Below are 18,796 nucleotides of genomic sequence, written 5' to 3'. Positions count from 1 at the left end.
CCCAACGGCCTCCTCCCCTGCCCCGCCGCCCCCGGCTGGTCCCTCGACGTCAACGACCTCCTCATCCTCCACCCAGACGCACACCCCGCCGACTCCGCCTTCACCCAGTGGAAGCTCATCACATGCAGGGTCTGCGGAAAGACCTACGACGGCAAGAACGGCCGCAGCGTCGCCAGGCGCCATCTCCAGGACAAGCACGGCATGCCCCTCGCGGTCCAGAGCAGGCGCAGCCGCTGGGATCTCTGTGCGTGTGTGCCCATATGCCTCTCGCGTACAGCCCCGCTGACATGCTTTGCAGTGAGAATGACGACCGATGACACCCAGCACCAGCCAGGTGTGAAGCGCAAACGGCTCTCGTCCTCCCGGTACGTTGCTTACGTGCAGCCGCCTCGGAGCGCACTCACTAACCAAGCATAAATAGCCAGCAAGCCAAGCTCGAAAAGATTTACTCTGGTTTCCTCGAACGGTTCGGACCCCGCGGCCTTTTCACACCGTTTGGAGTCTCCCTCATTGCCCCCAAGTTTCGCGAGGCGCACAGAGCGAACGGCGCCGAGGCGGGCGGTACGGGTGAGACAGACGAGTTGGGCGAAGAGGCCAAAGACTATCTTGACGGAAGCTACGGCAGTGTCATTATACCAGAAGAGATCCTCAGAGGCGTAGCTGCTATGCGGGACGACTGGGATGAGGATCAGGACGATACCACCCGGCGGTCTCACTCTCATTCTTCGTCAAGTCTTACACCACACCCAACTACAAATTCAACCATGTCTGAACGCCCGACGGCTGCACCTATCGACACCCACTCTGCCGCTGCACAACCTGAAAGGGCCAAGGCAGAAACATCGACTCGTCCGGCATAGTACCATTTACACTGTTCACTTTCGTCTTGTTGTATTAACCATTCTTGCGACTCGTGTCCAAAAAGATGCATCATGATAAACACTACTGCCTCTCCTCCCCCTTACCTTCCACCTCCTTGCCCACATCCTTCATCCTCTCTTGCCTCTGCTTCATCATCTCCTCCCTCTTCTCCCTCCCTTCCTGCACACGCTTCTCTATAAATGTATTAATCTTACCCACCATCTCCCCCGCCCCATTATTCCTCACCGTCTCTACAAACCTTGTCAAATTCCGGGCCTGCCCGCCTTCAACAAACGAAGCCTTGTACGCAGACAACAAGTTGAGCGACGGCGAGAGAAGACGGTTCATGTTGTCCGGCAAGGCGAGGATGGGCGAAAATATAGACGCCAACGGTAAATGCAACAGTGCTCTAAAACAATCAACCTCGTCAGTTATACAATAAACAGCAGCAAAAACTTTTTATAAACCCACCCGTGATCCCCCCATTCGAGCCATTCCATCTTGGGTTCCTCATCCCTTCTCCTTCCTCCCGACTTGGCAACTTGGCCCCTTGATATCCCTTTAAAATCATACACCCCATCATCCCATTCAAGCTCCTCCATATACCTTCCAATCACACCATCAGGCGTACCGCGAATGTATATGATTGAATACGGTGTTATCCGTGAACGCAGTGTTTCAATAGGAGAGTAGAGCCAATCGAATATCGATGGTGGTGGTAGTGATGAAGATGATGATGATGATGATGAGACAGTTTGCTCGCTTTTGGACATACTAGCAAACACATCCGCACTCGCACTCACACCCACACCCTCAACCTCTCTCCCTATCCGCCGCTGCTGCGGCCTCAACCGCTTCAACTGCTCTTCCCTCGTCCACCCCACCGCCCTTTTCCTAACACAAAACATCCTACAAAACGGTCTCCCCATCTCGCTCTGGGTACACCACGAAAAACATTTTTCGGGCATCGCCCGTAGTCGATACGCCATCTCTTGCCGTCTCGTCTCTTCCGGGTCGGGGTTGGGGGCTGCTGCAGGGTGTCCTCCATGATGAAGATGAGAATGGGTCTGGGTCTGGGTTTGGGTTTGGTAGTAAGGGAGGGTAGGGCCGAGTTTCGTGGCGAGAAGAGTGGCGGATGTAGGTAGGATAGTGGGATAGAGAGGGTTTGAGCTGCTGCTGCTGGGGCCGGGGGTAGCCGGGGTTTCTGGCTGCGGGGATTGATCGGATGACTGGGGTTGTGACGGCTGGTGAGGGTCTCTGGCGGGAGGTGGGGACTGCATCGTAGGGGGGGCGGAGATGGTATATTGGTAATAAAAAAATGAACACACGCAAATAAGTGAAAATACGTATGTAGGGAATACAGCTATTTAATAGAATTGTCCTTGGTGGCGAGCCACGTATATTACGTATGCATTTGCCCCCCCCGGTATCCCTCGGTGGAGGTGGAGGCATCTCAAATCACTCTTTTTTTCCACTCCATGAAAAAGTCAACCGTCAACCGTCACGTACACACACACCTTGTACAGAAAACCAACGGCGCACCTTTCTTGGCCCAATAGCAACATGTCCCCCGTAGAAGGATCCCCAGCCAAACCAGAGGACTACCCTCACTTTATGAGCGTGTACGTTCTTATTCCCATTTAAGCCCCAGGCGGTTCAATCACACACACACACAAACGAACGACAACCGGTGGGAGAGTGTAGTGAGAGATATGTATAGATGTACTGGTTCAAGAGCTGATTAAAGAGCTGGTGAAAAAACTCGATTCCATTTGTAGTGCCCATGAACAAGCTTTAAAGAGTCTTTCAGAGGGCGGTATCCCCATTGGGTAAGCCCTGTTTTTTTTGTTTACTTATCTACAACAAGTTAATCCCGATCAACTCGTCGTCATCAAACCCCTGCCCCCCCCCCCCCCCCCCCCGCCGCACACGCACAGCGCCGCTTTGGTCCACCTTCCTACCTCCCGCATCATCTCCCGTGGACACAACAACCGTGTCCAACTCTCGTCCAACGTCCGACATGGAGAGATGGACTGTCTCGAAAACTTGGGACGGGTGCCAGAGGGGTTGTTAAGAGATTGTGCAATGTTTACCACCCTCTCGCCTTGCATCATGTAAAGTTTACTTCTCTCTCACTCTCTAAAGTCGGGCTGATATTTTGATATTTCTAATTATAAAAAGGTGCTCGGCGACTTGTATCCTGTACAAAATCCGTACCGTCGTGCTCGCCGAAAACGAAAACTTTTTGGGCGGGGAACAACTCCTCCGTGATAACGGCGCCAACGTGATCAACCTCGATTGTGACGAGATCAAAAACATGATGAAAGACTGGATCAACAGTCCTGGCGGGAAAGTGTGGAACGAGGATATCGGCGAGGTCACACGATCGTAAATTGTGTGTGTTACAACAGACGAGTTATCCATGAATTTTTTTTTTATCTACTGCTACAAAAGGTATGAAAAACCGCTTTTTTCAAAAAAAAAAAATATGCCAATGTTGTGTTTAGAATTCGGTCTCACGTTGCTTCTTGGCCGCCGCCAATTCTGTTTTTCTCTTTTTGAAAATCGAATGGCTATCTTTCCCACTACTCGATCCCCCTGCCCTCTTATTCTGCCGCACTTCTCTTGACAACTCCTTGCTGGAAAGACGAAATCCCTGATTAGTTTACATTGCCCCTCAGAAAGAAAAAAAGAAGAAAAAAAAACTCACTTGACACTCTTGTTCTGTTCCCTATAACTGATATTCTGCCCTCCACTCAAATGCTCCAAAGGTGCCATGAACCTCTGCACCGTCATCCCACTCGTACTCGGCTGAGCGCCCGCAATCCTCTTGAGATGCTTACCCCCATTCAACCTCATATAATGGTCCGCCGTCTCCGCTGCGGCATCGCCCTGGTTCAATACTGACTCGAGCAATGACAGCTGTTCGTCCTTGGAAGGGAAAACGAGGTTGGGCATGCTATGAAGACCGTGAAGTTCGGTGATCACTTTGAACGCGTAGCCTTGGTCAATCAAGAACCCTTGCCGCTTTGAGGAATAGAACATCTCCTGGGTGTCTTTGGAAACGAGCGAATAAAAAAATGCGTTGAAGCCCTCGTCATTCCTTCGCTTTGCCCTCAGAATTCTACCCAATCGCTGAGCTTCTTGTCGTCGAGAACCAAAGTGGGAAGATATCTGAATCAAGCAAGTAGCTTCAGGCAAGTCGATAGAGGTATCACCGACCTTGGAGAGGAAGATGGTGTTCAGTTGGGGGTCGTGTTGGAATCGCGAAAGAATCCGTAATCGTTCGCCTTCAGGCGTCCCGCCGTGGATGAAAGATTTGCCCAGCTTTTTCGCATACGCCTAATTCGTCCCGTCAGTACAAATTAAAATTAAAATTCCTACAAGACCCAAACTCACCTCGAGTGCAAACACATTGTCGGAAAATACGATCACCTTGTCGCCTCGGCTCTCATGATAATTGATCAAGAACTGACATGCTTGGATCTTGTTCGGGTTCATGGCGTGCAAGAGGATGCGTTTGCGAGAAGGATTCCGTAAATATTCGCGATAAAATTCTGGAGTCATGGGGCACCAAACTTCGGCACACTGGTCTTGTTAGTAATGTATGGAAAAAAGGAAAAAAAGTTGGACAATGAAAACATACCTGGACGGTGGCAATATGACCATTTTTAGCGAGATCCATCCAATTGGCTTCGTACAACTTTGGACCGATCAAGTATCCCAAATCCCCAATCCTATCATCCTCCCTCACCAGCGTTGCTAATTTTCACGGTTAGTCCCCAAATCAAATGTCAATTTCCACTGAACCCGCAAAGTACTTACCAGTAAGACCCAACTTGGCATGCACTTTGAAATTATTGATACATTTTCTAAACATATCCGCAGGGGTCACATGCACCTCATCCAACAGTAAAAATCCCCACTCCCTGGACCGAAGGAACTGCATCATCTTTTCCGCATCGTGCGCTCGCTTGCCAGTTTTGGCGATCATGGAATAGGTTGAGATGACGATACCCGCCGAAGTACTGAACATTTCTTTTTCGCCCTGGGTGAAGGCACAGATTTGTCGTTCCGAGATGTTGGAGAAGTGAAGGAACTGTTGCTTCCATTGGGCTACCGATACGCTACCCGAAATAACGTCAGAGGGTTGCACAACGAGGGAAAAAGAAAAAAGAAACGAACGCAGAAGTACAGAGCACCAACGCGCTCTTCTTGATCGTACATGCCGCAGTTATGCCCACCAGCGTTTTTCCCGCTCCACAAGGTAAGACAATGATACCTGATCTGGCTCTACCATTACCAAACATTTTGGCTAGACTCATCTCCTGATATGGCCTGATGACAGTCATGGGCTTCAACTGTATATCGAGATTGGGGTTGATCGTGTCATTTCTGAAATCGTACTCTTCCAATGCAGGAAGATCAATATCCTTGCACCGTCTTCGAACATCCTCCATCCGCTCCCCAGACACCTCAAACGAATGAACCTTGTCATCTTCATCATCCATCTCATCTGCCTCGTTAATCCCAATCACTGCGCCCAACACAGCGTCATTCTCGCGAGTCTGTTCGGCTTCTTCACCCCTCTCTCGTCTTCGAGCTTCTTCTGTTCCAGGAATGGCAAAGTCCCGTCGCGGACGAGCACCTTCTTCTGCTCCAAATACAGTAGGACCTGCTTCCTCTTCACGATGCACCATGCATTCCTTGATGACTTCGTCGTTCATCAGTTTCTGCAAGAATTCGGGGACACTGGTTTCAAGAAAGTATCTGTTGTCCTTCAATACAAGCCGGACTTTACCAAATGATGCGGTCCATTCCTCTATTCGCGCAACAAGTCGCGGTGAAAGGGGTGTCTTGCTCAGACGAGAGAGGACCTCAATGATGACTTTGGTCTCGAGACCAATTGACATGGCAGAGTGTAAAGAAGGCTTGGTTATGCGATATTCATGTATGAGAGAGGGCCTGTACCCTCTGTCAGCAGGGTGAACATGTGAAAACAAATTAGATGGATGATTCACCGAGATACTGGCTCGGAAATGGCAACCAGAAAATCTTGCGCTTGCTTTGCAAAGGGAGCAAAGGCCTCAACGATACTGCCGGACATCATTAGTCAGCAATGACTTGTTGCGTTCGGATCCAAGAACCCAAGTACCCACATATTACCGCGATCATCTACCCAGAGCGGTCTCAAAGCATGATCGCCTTTCAGCGTTTGACCTGAAAGATCCACTCCTCGTTTACCAATCAGACCATCAAAATATCCTTCTTCATCCTCGTCCCCTTCTTCTTCCTGCTCAACAGCAGTACTGCCCTCTACTGCTCGTCGTTGGAGAGAGGACAAATTTATCTTGATTTTTGTACCAGAGCCTGAGCCTGAAGCTGTGGGAGTGACTGTACCGCGCCGGGCTCCATGTCTCTTGGGAGGCTGCTTTCGGGTGCGGCGTGGTGCTTGATCGTAGTCAGAGTCTGCTGAGCCGTCCGACTCAAAGAAATCGAGGGATGAAGCTGGAGATGATGGTTCGCTCATTTCTGAAAAGAAAAAAGCGATAAATGAAGAGGAAAGAAAGAAGGGAAGAAAGAGAGCAATGAAGGACGGCTTACATGAGCAAACGAACCGACGACTGGATCATTATTATGTGAGCTGTTGAGACTGCCGACGGTGGCAAAAGGTTACGTAATTCAATTATTCGACTGTTTTGTAAGGAGGGAGATTTTTGGTTCATCTCTCGCTCAAAGTCGTCTCTTCGAAAGATATTTCATAAAACAACCGCAAAAATGGTAAGCTCAAGCCTCTTCAGACAACCCATGCTCATCCTCCCCAGAAAATAAAAACCATCTCTCGCTCTCTGGACGATCATCTCCCCTCTTCCTCCACTGCTCCCCATCCTCTCTCGCACAACCTCGCACCCCATCTCCACCCCTTCGCAAAGCCAAGAGAATACACACGTGCTGTAACTGCCGTAAAGATGGACCGCATGTTTGCTAAACCTTTTGTTGACGCTCTTGGTGGTCATCAAGACGGTGTCTACTGTCTGGGTAAGGACTCGAGACGGGCTGGTGTTGTTGCCGGGGGAGGGGGCGATGGCGAAGTCATTGTACATTCTTTGGGCTTGAGGAGGCCATTGCTCAAAATACCAGGAGCCCATAGAGGTATGGTCAGTGGTATATGCTGGACGTCTGAAGCGCAAGACCGTCGGAGAGGACTGATCACCTGCGGCAAACTTGACGGCACCATCAAACTTTGGCGAAGCGAGGCGTTCGCTCCCGGTTTAAGAGATAAGGATGCTTTTCAGGGCAATGAGTTTGGTCTTGGACAAGGTGAAGGAAGTGGATTTTTGGACCAGGCCGGAGCGATTGGAGAAAGCGGGTATGATGAGGAGGAAGGCGGAGGCTTGTCGCTTGATTCGGCAAAGAGGGATGCGTTGGGGCAAAATCTAGAGCCTACCATGACTTTCACATCCAAGAACGGTTTAAACAGTATCGATCATCACCGTACAGATGCGGTATTTGCTACTGCTTCAAACACTGTGCAGATCTGGGACGAGCAGAGGACGGCACCATTAAGTACACTTCAGTTTGGAAGCTCGATGGAGACGGTGTCTGGCGTCAAGTTCAACCAGAGCGAGACCAGTGTGTTGGCGAGTGTGGGTAATGACAGGACAATGTGTTTGTACGATATTCGAACGGGCAAGGCCGAGAGACGTATTGTTACACAGGTGGGTATTATTTTTTTAATTCATTGCAGAGGGATTCCTGCTTAGCAGTACGCAGTTCACGTCCAATTGCCTCTCGTGGTGTCCTACTCTCCCCACCCTTCTTCTTCTCGGCTCAGAAGATCACAACCTCTACACATTTGACATTCGTAACCTCGAAACTCCTAATCAAATTTACAAAGGTCACGTTGGTGGTGTCATGGGATGCGACTGGAGTCCGACGGGCGAAGGATTTGTCTCTGGGTCCTATGACAGAACTGTGCGGTTATGGAACAGAGAGGAGGGCAAGTCAAGGGATGTCTACCACACCAAGCGGATGCAGAGGTAAGCCCAAGTTTGACGTGATTTGCAGTTTTCATGGACATATCCTAATCATTGCTGTAGAGTATTCGACGTCAGCTACACTCCTACTGCCGACTTTGTTCTCTCCGCGTCGGATGATGGCAATGTGCGCATATGGAAATCGGATGCGTCCAAGAAACTCGGCCCAGTTTCGACCAAGGAGCGTCAAGCTATCGAGTACCGACAAAAACTTGTGGAGAGATACAGCCGGGAGAAGGGAGTCAGGGAAGTCAAGGAGAGGAGGCATGTGCCGCAGAGCATCCACAATGCAACGAAGCTGAAGAGGGAAATGATAGAAGCGCGGAATATCAAGGAGGACAGGAGGCGGAAGCACTCGCGTGCTGGACGGGAGAAGCCGAAGGCGGAGAGGAAGAGTGAGTTGGCTGTTGTGGTGGTGGAATGTGTGCTGACGCTGTGCAGAGACCGTGGTTGTGGAGCAGCGGTAATGGGGGCGTGGTATATAGAATGTGTCCATAGGTGTGTGATGTATGTGCAGTGTATATGGCGTGGTGTCCCGATCTAAGTGGGTGCGCTGTACTGCTGCGTGTTTCAGTTTCTGGTCCCCCATCTCATTCAGTCATTCTCTTGTCTTCTTATCCTCTCATCCACTCATCCACTCATCCATCTCGCCCGCATGTCGCTCTTCGGCCAGATCAAGCGGCACAACCCCGCAAAGCCACGCCGCTCACCGCTCCCCACCTCAGCATGGGACGACGACCGCCGCTTCGGCCTCTCTGGCCCTTCTGCATACTCTAGATGGTTCACCACCTTATACATCCCCCTCCGCCTTCCTTTCGGCCGCCCATCCGACTCTCACTCCCTCTCATCAGGATCATCCCTAGGATCGCCAAGACCCTATCACACAAAGCCTAGAACTCGCCATCTCAAAATCTACCTTCCCATTCCACCTCGCCTCTACGCCCGTATTCCACGCCTCAATTCTCCCATCCGAGTCCTTTTGCTACTCATCGTCAGTGTAATTGTGGGCTTCTTCCTTCTTGGGTTCAGAAAAACAAGGCAGGGTGAAAGAACGTGGTCTCCTCCGTTTGTGGACCCAGATACAATGGTCATCACACCGGAGGAGGCAGCGATGGTATGGGAGTGGGAGATCTTGAGTGGGCACTATCCGAGTACTGAACATCGTATGTCATCAGTGGTTTTATCCTCTCCCCATGCTGACTTGCTGCTTAGCTCCCGACCATCTCCCGCTTTCTCCCTCCCTCAAAAACCCTGTCGTACCGGCTGCACTCCTCCCCTCCCCATCCTCCCCCTCTCCTTTAGTCGCATATCAAAACCGTGCAGACAAATTCCCTTCCGCCCATTTAGCTGGGAACGGCCCCGAGCGGCACTATCTGTCTGTATGGGACATGCGAGAAAGTCAGCCTGGATTTCCGGCAAGGCCTATGCCGGGGTCCATCTTGGATCTGGACATAGTGTTGGAAAAGTGCGATCTTGGCACCAACAAGGTGAGTTGTTCCTCGTTCTATCAAGGTGTAAGCTTATCAAACTAGTACGTGCGAGATTGCTTGGAATTCCTGAGGATTGGAGGAGGCCTTGACATCGGCAAACGGGTGCGGAGGGGCAACTATTTGACTCAATATAAACAGCTCTATTATGAGGAATCTACTCCTTCCCAATCTCACTCCATGGCGCCTCGCAACGTTAAGCAATCGACTGGCGGATCCAAAACCCCTCTTACCCTTCCTGAACCCTACGATATCCCAGCAAGTTTTGACTCGCGTGACGCCTGCGATCCTTTGCACCCCAGGATATTCCACATATTCTGGACAGGACCGTTCACAGATAAGCCATACATGGCTGTCATGTCCTTCCTCTTTACTCAGAACCTTGGGCTCGACAAGCCAGTGGATGCAGTTTCTGACACTGCAAGCGTTGTTCGCGGAACTTGTCGACCTCAACTCTGGTTGTGGATCAACCCTGGTCCTGCTGCTGCTGTGCCCAATCCTTCAGCTAAAAGAGAAATGTACGAACAGCTGGCTACAAACCCATGGTCTGCGCCTTTCTTGCATGAGAGATTTAGGGATGTTGTCAAATTCAAGATGTGGAACACCACTGAACAGCTGGATGGTGTGGCTGAACTTAGGGATCATTGGCGAAAAATGCCCATCTTTAACTCAGGCGGAAATACGTATGGCGATCCACTGGGAAAGGCCGAGGACGAAGTCACTGAAGAAATCGAAGACGAATCAGGGAAAACTGCCTCTCCCAAAAAGAAGGGTGGTCTTTTCGAAAAAGTTGGCTCCTCCTCTGAATCGGACTATGACCGTTTGTCCGTCATCCTCTCCGACATGGCACGATTCATCGTAACTCATCGATTTGGCGGTATCTATCTCGACGCTGATACCATCTTCCTTCGTGATTGGGAAGAACTGTGGAACTATCGCGGCCAGTTTGCTTACCGCTGGTCATGGCACGAAAAATACAACACTGCAGTACTCAAGCTCCACAAGGGCTCCGCTCTCAGTACCTTCTTGTTCAAAACGGCTTTGGAGAACGGACTAGATTTCCACCCCATGACGGTATCAAGGTACCTGAAAGATGCCGGACTGGACAAGCTTCTATTCAGAGTGCCTGATGCATTGTTTGATCCGGCTTGGTTGAACATGGAAAGATACCAAAGAGATAGGCCGCCTTTCCCATACTTTCCAGAGTGAGTCGCAGCAACTTTTACAACGTTAGACGAGGGCTAAGTATAATATAGATTCTCCGTCTTCTTCTCCAATGATAAGTTTGACACCGCTGGTCCTCAGCCATTAGGGTTCGATGGGTTCTTTAGGGGTGCATTCTCCTATCACTTCCACAATTTCTGGTAATGTCCTCCCTTGCAATTCAAGATGGGCTAAGCTGACTTTATGGTTTTGATTATAGGTGGTTGCCCTTTGACCCCTCACGTAACTTCCCGGATCTGGGTCATAGATTCATAAAAGGCGAAAGAGCTTTGCGTGATGCCGCTCGCTCTTCATCCTCCGGCCAAGCTGCCCAGCTTGTTGGTGACGATGTCGAACCTCGCGATGTCCTCGATCCTAGTCAAGAGAGCGTTGAGGGTGGCGCTGATATCACGAGCAGGGAGGACATGGATGATGAGCTTGATTTGAGCTGGTCAACTGTACTCAAGAGGAGCTTTGAAGGATTTTTGAGGGGAGAGAGGCCAAATGCTTATGGGGAATGGCTGGAGTGGGGAGATTAGGCAGGAACTTGAGTAATTTGGATGAAGGTCGTGTAGGGGGGCGCCAGGTTTGGATGAACGATAGACTGGACGACATATCTATACCTTGGAACTCTCAAAGATACCCTGGAAAGGCTTTGGAATTTTTCCTTCTTGCGGCTACAAAGTGCTATAGCAGTGCAGTTCGAATGTTTTTAATTTTCCTTTACATCATGCCACCATCATCATTTTCAACTTTTCGTTCATTATTATTATCTTGCTTATTATACTATAACAATACAATGCAAGCAGGTCAAATAGCATCGTCTACGTGTACGTAATTGCGTCTTGCGGAGATGTCATTTGTGCATACGTCTGATTGTACGATTGTGACTACATACTGAAAAAAAGGAAGACCGCTGCTCAAAAAAGGTTCGTTCGTTACACCCGTTAGCATTATAATGATGACAGGAAAGAAAGAACTGCGCGCAATGATCCTTTATGGCACATTCTTCCAACAGAGACGTGAGATGCAACCTTTGTGTTTTATAGACAGGTGCGTGAATAGAGCGACATGAATCATGTGCCTTCCTCAGTCAGTAGGAGAAAAGAAAGGTAAGTAGTAGTTGAAAAGAAAAATAGACGTTTGACGTGAGTGATGGGACACTACCACCAGTGCGGCTTGAACTCCATCCCTCTTCTTCTTTGTACGTATGTCCGCCAATCCTTTAACCAACTAGCAACAAGCTACTTTCTTCCTCCGTCACCTCCTCTACAATCATTACCACCATCAATTTCCATCCGCCCTTCCCGAAGACACCTCAAAATATCCCCCTTCATCAGAACACAGTTTATCACCAGTGCCTTCCCCATCGTGCAACAAATATTGTCGTGCTACACAACGAAAAATCGTCCGTTATCGCTACTGCATACATCATAACCTGCCAGAGTCCCATCAGTCACAGCTCTAAGCAGAACAAGTCCACCCTACATTACCTCACGTCACCCTACATAACTAAGTATTTGATAACGTATCCCTTCTATTCTTTTGGCCGCTCGCGACATGTCTTTCGTCGGGTTCTGTTCTAATTCCTCAGTTTCACCAAGCTCATCCGATCCTAACCTATACACTCCATCGGCCCCAGGTTATGTCTGTGATGGCCCTGCTTGGCCAATAAATCCAGGAAATAGTGCCTTCAATGGAATTACTCTAAGCGTGGATGAGGAAAGCTGTAGAAGCCCTTGGTGTAAGACAGTGAGTTTTTTTTTTTTTCCTCAAAAGAAAGCGATTGCGACTTCCAGGCATTGCTTATTCACGTCGTTCTCTGTCCGCCCTGCTCTACAATACGCAAAGCAGGAATCTTTTCCCACCAAGTTGTCTATGACAGAGCCGAAGACTACCTCCTTCACCTCCGGCCCTTTTGGATATTTACCATTTGATGAACCCTCTTCGCGGCACTCTTTCTCGCTACAAACTTACGAATCATCTCCTTCGTCGATGTGGACAATCCGGGAGGTCAAAGACGAAACTACTTATAACGTATCATCTGGTCGAGTCGTCAAACCAAGGTCTGCCGATCTTTCTAGATTCAAAATGGTTAACAGCAGCAATGGCAACGAGGACCTTGTTTCGTTAGTCTTTGACGGCCCCCAAAAAACATCAATCTCCGATATGAGCTTGGATGAACTTTTAAAGATAGATCGGACCCCAGAGACGACGCGCAGAATTCGTCTCCTTCGTAGTAAGTAATATCAAACCTTTTGAAGTCGCTACCTACAAGGATATGAGTGCTCAAGTGGATATATAGACAGGAGAGCGGCATTGCAATCTCGACAACGGAAAGCGGAACAGCTGGAAACTCTCGAGACGGATAATAAGAGTCTTCGATCTGACAACGAGGATTTGTTGAAACAACTCGACCGAATGAATAAGACGAACACAATGCTGACGGATCAACTCGAGCAGAGAAATAGGAGGATCATGGAGCTTGAAAGTCAGTTTCTGACTATGAGGCAGACGTACAACACATTACAGTTATTGGGCCAGGACATTCCATATTCTTCTGACGCTTATCCGTGCGGCTCTTTTCGACCACCTTCTGATTTAATGGACAACAAGTCCAGTGGTGTCATCGAAGACTACAACTCTACAAGTGTCATAAATGGGAATGATAGTCATCTATAGCACAAGAACTTCTCGAGACAATAGTCGATGTCTATGAATCAGCTTGTTCCCTCTTCTTTGATCTCTGCTGGTCAGTCATCAAATCCCTCCTCACAGTTGGCTGTTACCCGCTACCCAAAAGAACATAAGGTTAAATTCTAATCGAATCGATTTGTGGCTACGTCCTATTTATTAATCCTGAATACCAGTGGTGATGGCTGGAGACGAAATTATACAGCTGGTTTAGCCTGAGGGACGAGGAGGAAGAACCATACGGCTGCGAAACTGCCCGATAAGGTGCTTGTCATTAGGAAGGAAGGTAATGTTGTTCAAAAGGTGCTTACAAAAGTTGTTGGCAACTGCGTGCGCTGCTGCCAGTCGGTTGATAAGCGATAATACTCGGTGTTACGGATGTTTAATTATCGTCATTTATTGATGTAATTAAGCAAGTCTTTTTTTGGTTTACGTACGTCTTTGTTAGGGACGGAGTTCGGCGGATAGGCGGATGATTCGATGATGTTTTTTTTTTTTTATCGAGGAGCGATTTCACCCTTGCAGCGAATGATTCACGCAAGCCAGCCCCTATTAGAATACCGACCATTCCATGCACTAATCCACATTTACATCCATAAAATTCTGTCTTCACCACTCAACACACCATGGACCCCTGTATTTAAACCCATCGGATATAGCCACTTTCTGTCAACTGCCAAAATATGGATTGGACCGCCCGATTACGGCCTTTGGGCATTGCAACGCTCACTGCATTTCTTTGTTTTATCACTGCCGCTGTCAAACCATGGGCGCGGATATGCGGAGAGTGAGTCTGCCTGTACGTCAGTAAATCCATTAATTGACCATAATGTGCACCCAGATGGGGCTTCCTTGTCTATACATCTTCCTTAATTTTCTTTTTCCCTCGAGGTCGTATTGGCCCACAAATCGAAGCAACAGGTCAGCTAAAAAAATATGACGCGGATCAACACTTATAGAGGCTAAAAGGGAATTACAGTGCTCGGCATAGCTGGGGGTACAATAGGTATTGGATGGTCCAGCGGAACACTAGCAGTGGCCGCCTGGTGTGGCAGGCGTTACGGCGCTGATTCTAACCAAGCCAGAGCCATTCTCGGCGTCGGGTTGGCCCTTCTGTGTATTGCTTGTGAGTACAATGATTTTCTTCGGAATGCAATAACCCCTAATTAGTGTCTAGCCGGTCTTGTAAGAAGCTATGCAAGGCGTCTTAATGCTTTTAGCAAAATCATGGTGTTCTTTCCCATTTTCATGCTTACCAGTCAGCAATCTATTTTACATGTGAGTAATTTGCAATATTTATCAACTTATTTCTAACTGCCTCCTTTTCATCATCTGGCTGTAGATGTCCGCATCATTGTTTCTTGAACAATTTTATGTGGTCGTTTTTTCTGGCATCTTGCCACTCTTGGTCACCGTGGTTTTTGCGCCTCATCATTCATTATCTCATCAATTCGGATCCGAAGTCAAAGAGTCCATCAAAAATATCTGTACATTACTACCTCTGTCATTCCATCATATACTCGGTGATGGCTCTTTGCCCATAACAGAAGACGGTGATTCGGAATCCCCAACAAGTGCTAAGAGAATAGAGGCACAAATGCAGGATATCCGCCCTCCGACACAGAACCAACTTGCAAAAAAGCTCAAAGCTACTATCTCCAACCTTCAGTCTTCTAGTGCATCTTACTTAAGGACAACACCCCGGGTAGAAGGGCAGTTTTCTGCGCTTCCTGCCGTAGTAAAAGCCCTCCAACGTATGGCCCGAAATCCACTTTTAGGTCCCACTAGTCATATCCCCGGAGAACGAATCCAAGCGGCCTTGCAAAAATCTTTTCCTCCCAGCGCACCCCCGTCGCCTCATCACCGTCGCAAAAGCTTCAACCACCTCTTTCATAAGCGCAGTGACTCCGCCTCTTCTGAATCTGGCCTGGATATGGAAAACTTGACTAGGCGAAAACCCCGACATTTGACCAATTATAATCGTTCGAGAGATGTTAGTCCTAACGTCGCCTTGTCAAGCAGGCCCGGGCTAAAAGATAGGAGCGATCGGCTCTTGTCGGTTATGGTAAAAGCTCTACATTCCATCGACCAAGTGCTGCCTAGCAAGTTTGGCTGGTCTGTGGCCTCCCCTGCAGAAGGGGAGACGAACGTAATTTTGTCTGGAGATTTGCAGGAGTCGAAACGATCTCTTGAAGAAGAATTGCTTCATATCGAACGAACTCTTGGATCTTTACTTGGTGATGTTGATCCTGATCAATCTGGGTCCCATAAACCCACAGGTCCTTCCGGTATTCCGCACAATCGTGTGGATAGCCCGGTAGAACATCGTGTTACCTTTTCGGAGACGTCCGAAGTAAAAAGCGTACTTTATAATCGTGATCGATACCGTCTCGCGTTCTATATGACAGCTCTCCTTGATTTAGCGAGAGATGTGCAGAGTCTAACGGAGACGGTCTTGAATGCTCCAGACTATGAAAGGCCATCAAGTGTTTGGCTTGCCTCGTTGCGTCTATTGTGGGTCAATCGTCAAGATGACGTGGGTGTTGCGGCAGATGGCAAAAGTAAGCTCATCCAATGATTCTCCGAGACGGAAAGCTTGTCAAGCTTACTATTAAAATTGTACAGGCGTAGAGAATGATCTGGTGTCTGAGGATGAGCAGCCCATTGATGAGCTCAAAGAGTATCAAGACATGGATTTTGTTACCGCCATGCTTCACCAATCTCATTCAGGTTCTTCGATTACCGGACCAAAACATAGTATCCAAAGAGCATGGAAGTTATTGTGGAACCAACATAGAGTCGTCAAGGGTAAGTCGTTCGGATGTATCTTAATCTTTCCCTGACGTTGAGCAGCTCGTATTACCTTATCACGCGCAATGCACGCTATCAAGCACTCACGACACGTTCTATTCAGTATCAAGCTAGCAGCTGGGATCTGTCTTCTATCTGTCCCTGCTTGGATGCCTGCAGACAACTCAGCTCGGCATTGGTATGATTCCTCTCGAGGAGGCTGGATGGTTGTTAGTTATATGTTTGTACTGGAAGATACCACTGGTGCAATCCTGAAAGTTGGATTTCTTCGAGGTCTAGGGACCTTTATCGGTGCCATCATGGGTTATGTTGTAAGTGCAAGTTCAGATTCATAATTTTATCCGCTGAGATAGTACCCATAAAGTGTGTTGTCATCGCCAAGAGGAATGCGTATGGTCTTGTGGTCCTTGCTACGGCTTGCTCAGTCCCCATATCATACAATGTCTTATTTGCTTCCTTACCGGGCCTAGGAGTCGCAACGTGAGTGACTCGGTTCGTGGCTCGATTTGAGGCTAAAGCGAACATCTCAGTGGCATCACTCTTCCTCCCATTCTGTTCATCCCATATCTCGGTCTTGCAGAAGGTCAATCTGATTTCTACCTGGCTTGGAACCGGTTCGTCGACATCATGATCGGTACTGCTGCCGCAGTTTTGGTCGGCACCTGGATCTGGCCTGTGCACGCTAGAGTGCAATATTTCCGAGTTGCGGCTAGCATGTTAACACATCTGACGGAGTACTGTGAGCAGGGAATCTTCAGATGTCAGGGTTGTCGCTGATCCATTTTATTATATTCTAGATCTTCGTATGAGCCGGTAAGTACCAAGTGTTGATATGTCCTTGATATGGCGATCGTGGTCTGAACATACGGTTAGAGATCTGGTGCGGTCGTCGCTTGTTTACTGCGCAGATGACAAACAATACGAGCAACTAGAAGCTAAACTCAAGGTAATTTGATTCTCATCCCGTTCGTTTGTTGTATTTGACTCGATTACAGCGGGACTTCCAATTGGGGCGTGCTTTGGTGGCAGTCCAAAGGCAAGAAGTTTCTCTTCTCCCCCGGCCAATCAAGTTATACTCCGAAATCATCGATGCTAGCGAACGTTTATTGGAGGTTCTTATTGAAATACGGGTTCTACGATTTGGTGTACCAAGAAAAGAAACCGTCCTTGATGTGTTGCCTATCCGAAGAGAGCTGGTAGGTGTTTTCTTGAAGTTATTGATAACCAGTACCGGCCGTGCGCTAAACCTGTGCAATGTCAGATTTCAACTGTATTGATTAATCTCTGGTCTTGCAGTCATGCCTTCGGTTCTCGAAGCCCTCTCCTCCAGTTCTTGCCTTCTCCTCGTATACCTTTGTCAGAACTCATGGATGTGACAGAGGAGCATGCGAGACATCTATTGGCCTTGCGGAGACAAGCTGTGAACGGCAGTGCAGGAAACGAGGGTAATGTGCAAGCCCCTGGAGTTCCGTCCTTGACCGAATCTTATCAGGCGGAGCTGGCAGTATTGTATGGAATGGCGGAAAATGAAGCATTGGGAGAAGTGTGCAGTATTCTAGAAGAAGTGAGTGGACGGTCGACGTGACGTTGCGACCTCAAACAAGCTAATGAAATGGTTACAGCTTGTCGCAGCCGCTAGAACATTATTTGGGACTCAGGCCTTTTTACAAACTTCTTAGTGGTTGAGGTATATAATGCAATCTCGTTATAATTCAGCAGCGCATCTAACAACATGCATTCATGAAACGGACGTCGTATTCCATCGATCTAAACAAAATCCCGAACTAAACGTCGCCTGACACCAGCCGATCGACTTCGATGTCTACGGTCTGTTGCTCTTGACCCCCTGTTCTCAACTTCACCGAGGCTTTCCAGGTCCCAAGCTCTTTCATTCTCGCTCCAGCTTCCTGCTCTACCCACGAAACCTCTACGTCTTTCGAGCCCAAACCGTGGTTGGTTTCGAGTACTTCGTACACGTTGGAAAGACTAAGAGATCCGTGCAAAGTGGGAGAAGTAGGGGAAACCGTTCGAAGAGGGAAGTGGAGAGTACTGGGAAGTAAAAAAAGGGAGTCGAGGAGATGCTGAGGAGTCTGTTGTGAACCTTCTGACGGTGCTTGTGGATTCTGAGGGGTAGCCCCCGGAGCTTCGACTTGTAACCAATGGATTTTTCGCTCTTCATCCTATGTCAAAACCAGGATTCAGTTGCTATCTAAATATCTCGTTAAAACTTCCTTACCGTCATTCTCAGTACTTGGCGTTGTTTATTATCTTTGAATGCGACAAATCGGGCCTTCCTTGCGGGCACGAGATCATTTCTAGCCCTACCGGGAGCGACAAAAAGACGATCATCTGAGCATGGTCAGCACCTTGGTGCACAGCGCAAAGTGTGCATAGGCACCTACATCCTTTCCCTAGCCCTGGAACATCTTGAAGGAGCTCGACAAAGGCTTCTCTCTTGGCTAAGGATTTAGAAGTAGTCTAAACGAACCGTCAGTAGTTGTACGTTGTTGCCCAAGCTGGCCTAAACGTACTGAGAAGGCCCTGAGGGAAGGGAATATCGAGGGTGTGAATATTTTGGAGCTTGAAGGGAGCATGAGTTATGAGTTATGGGCGTAGATGTATGTAGAAGACGTTTAGTGGGAGAGGATAGCGAGTATGAGGGCGAGTTTCGAGGAAAAAGCGGGATCACGTGACGTGGTCTCC

The 18,796-nt window shown here is 48.6% G+C and overlaps 10 protein-coding genes; 6 read left to right on the top strand and 4 right to left on the bottom strand.

Moving 5' to 3' along the window:
• CNAG_07372 (6-phosphofructo-2-kinase/fructose-2,6-bisphosphatase) overlaps window positions 1-2 on the bottom strand; it is a 2,475-nt gene extending 2,473 nt beyond the window's left edge. Inside the window, exon 1 of the mRNA XM_012190975.1 lies at window positions 1-2. This exon is cut by the window's left edge and continues 179 nt beyond it. The gene's annotated coding sequence lies outside the window, so the exon portion shown is untranslated.
• CNAG_00615 (hypothetical protein) overlaps window positions 1-2,297 on the top strand; it is a 2,318-nt gene extending 21 nt beyond the window's left edge. Inside the window, exons 1-3 of the mRNA XM_012191454.1 lie at window positions 1-244; window positions 299-365; window positions 422-2,297. The exon at window positions 1-244 is cut by the window's left edge and continues 21 nt beyond it. Of these exons, the coding sequence (XP_012046844.1) occupies window positions 202-244; window positions 299-365; window positions 422-860 (549 nt within the window). The 5' untranslated portion in view covers window positions 1-201 and the 3' untranslated portion in view covers window positions 861-2,297.
• On the bottom strand, window positions 906-2,208 carry CNAG_00614 (hypothetical protein). XM_012191453.1 has 2 exons: window positions 1,333-2,208; window positions 906-1,270 (listed from the first exon to the last, which is right to left on the bottom strand). The coding sequence occupies exons 1-2, from the start codon at window positions 2,139-2,141 to the stop codon at window positions 943-945; spliced, it is 1,137 nt and encodes a 378-aa protein (XP_012046843.1). The 5' UTR covers window positions 2,142-2,208; the 3' UTR covers window positions 906-942.
• A 49-nt stretch (window positions 2,298-2,346) lies between the features above and the next one.
• On the top strand, window positions 2,347-4,589 carry CNAG_00613 (cytosine deaminase). Its single transcript, XM_012191452.1, has 5 exons — window positions 2,347-2,483; window positions 2,640-2,690; window positions 2,799-2,975; window positions 3,043-3,315; window positions 3,369-4,589. Exons 1-4 carry the CDS (start codon window positions 2,425-2,427, stop codon window positions 3,251-3,253), a joined length of 498 nt encoding a protein of 165 aa, XP_012046842.1. The 5' UTR covers window positions 2,347-2,424; the 3' UTR covers window positions 3,254-3,315; window positions 3,369-4,589.
• CNAG_00612 (DNA excision repair protein ERCC-3) lies at window positions 3,255-6,611 on the bottom strand. The gene is made up of 8 exons (XM_012191451.1): window positions 6,021-6,611; window positions 5,883-5,957; window positions 5,047-5,826; window positions 4,687-4,988; window positions 4,508-4,623; window positions 4,261-4,449; window positions 3,572-4,203; window positions 3,255-3,500 (listed from the first exon to the last, which is right to left on the bottom strand). Exons 1-8 carry the CDS (start codon window positions 6,389-6,391, stop codon window positions 3,365-3,367), a joined length of 2,601 nt encoding a protein of 866 aa, XP_012046841.1. The 5' UTR covers window positions 6,392-6,611; the 3' UTR covers window positions 3,255-3,364.
• Window positions 6,449-8,426, top strand: CNAG_07957 (WD repeat and SOF domain-containing protein 1). XM_012191700.1 has 5 exons: window positions 6,449-6,642; window positions 6,687-7,580; window positions 7,636-7,901; window positions 7,962-8,293; window positions 8,340-8,426. The coding sequence occupies exons 1-5, from the start codon at window positions 6,640-6,642 to the stop codon at window positions 8,363-8,365; spliced, it is 1,521 nt and encodes a 506-aa protein (XP_012047090.1). The 5' UTR covers window positions 6,449-6,639; the 3' UTR covers window positions 8,366-8,426.
• An 85-nt stretch (window positions 8,427-8,511) lies between these two features.
• On the top strand, window positions 8,512-11,464 carry CNAG_07956 (WD repeat and SOF domain-containing protein 1). XM_012191699.1 has 5 exons: window positions 8,512-9,061; window positions 9,111-9,385; window positions 9,431-10,590; window positions 10,642-10,749; window positions 10,809-11,464. The coding sequence occupies exons 1-5, from the start codon at window positions 8,554-8,556 to the stop codon at window positions 11,125-11,127; spliced, it is 2,370 nt and encodes a 789-aa protein (XP_012047089.1). The 5' UTR covers window positions 8,512-8,553; the 3' UTR covers window positions 11,128-11,464.
• Window positions 11,465-11,745: 281 nt separating this feature from the next.
• CNAG_07370 (hypothetical protein) lies at window positions 11,746-13,531 on the top strand. XM_012190974.1 has 2 exons: window positions 11,746-12,827; window positions 12,894-13,531. The coding sequence occupies exons 1-2, from the start codon at window positions 12,149-12,151 to the stop codon at window positions 13,268-13,270; spliced, it is 1,056 nt and encodes a 351-aa protein (XP_012046364.1). The 5' UTR covers window positions 11,746-12,148; the 3' UTR covers window positions 13,271-13,531.
• Window positions 13,532-13,800: 269 nt separating this feature from the next.
• Window positions 13,801-18,159, top strand: CNAG_00609 (hypothetical protein). XM_012191450.1 has 14 exons: window positions 13,801-14,069; window positions 14,124-14,203; window positions 14,262-14,408; window positions 14,460-14,560; window positions 14,625-15,843; window positions 15,908-16,090; window positions 16,136-16,404; window positions 16,458-16,573; window positions 16,624-16,832; window positions 16,891-16,906; window positions 16,967-17,039; window positions 17,089-17,289; window positions 17,355-17,657; window positions 17,716-18,159. The coding sequence occupies exons 1-14, from the start codon at window positions 13,966-13,968 to the stop codon at window positions 17,770-17,772; spliced, it is 3,078 nt and encodes a 1,025-aa protein (XP_012046840.1). The 5' UTR covers window positions 13,801-13,965; the 3' UTR covers window positions 17,773-18,159.
• CNAG_00608 (hypothetical protein) lies at window positions 17,783-18,722 on the bottom strand. XM_012191449.1 has 4 exons: window positions 18,625-18,722; window positions 18,496-18,571; window positions 18,330-18,442; window positions 17,783-18,273 (listed from the first exon to the last, which is right to left on the bottom strand). The coding sequence occupies exons 1-4, from the start codon at window positions 18,685-18,687 to the stop codon at window positions 17,878-17,880; spliced, it is 648 nt and encodes a 215-aa protein (XP_012046839.1). The 5' UTR covers window positions 18,688-18,722; the 3' UTR covers window positions 17,783-17,877.
• Window positions 18,723-18,796: the final 74 nt, after the last annotated feature.

Source organism: Cryptococcus neoformans, chromosome 1, assembly GCF_000149245.1.
Source record: "Cryptococcus neoformans var. grubii H99 chromosome 1, complete sequence".
Lineage (NCBI taxonomy): Eukaryota > Fungi > Basidiomycota > Tremellomycetes > Tremellales > Cryptococcaceae > Cryptococcus > Cryptococcus neoformans.
This window is presented reverse-complemented; position numbering and strand designations above follow the sequence as displayed.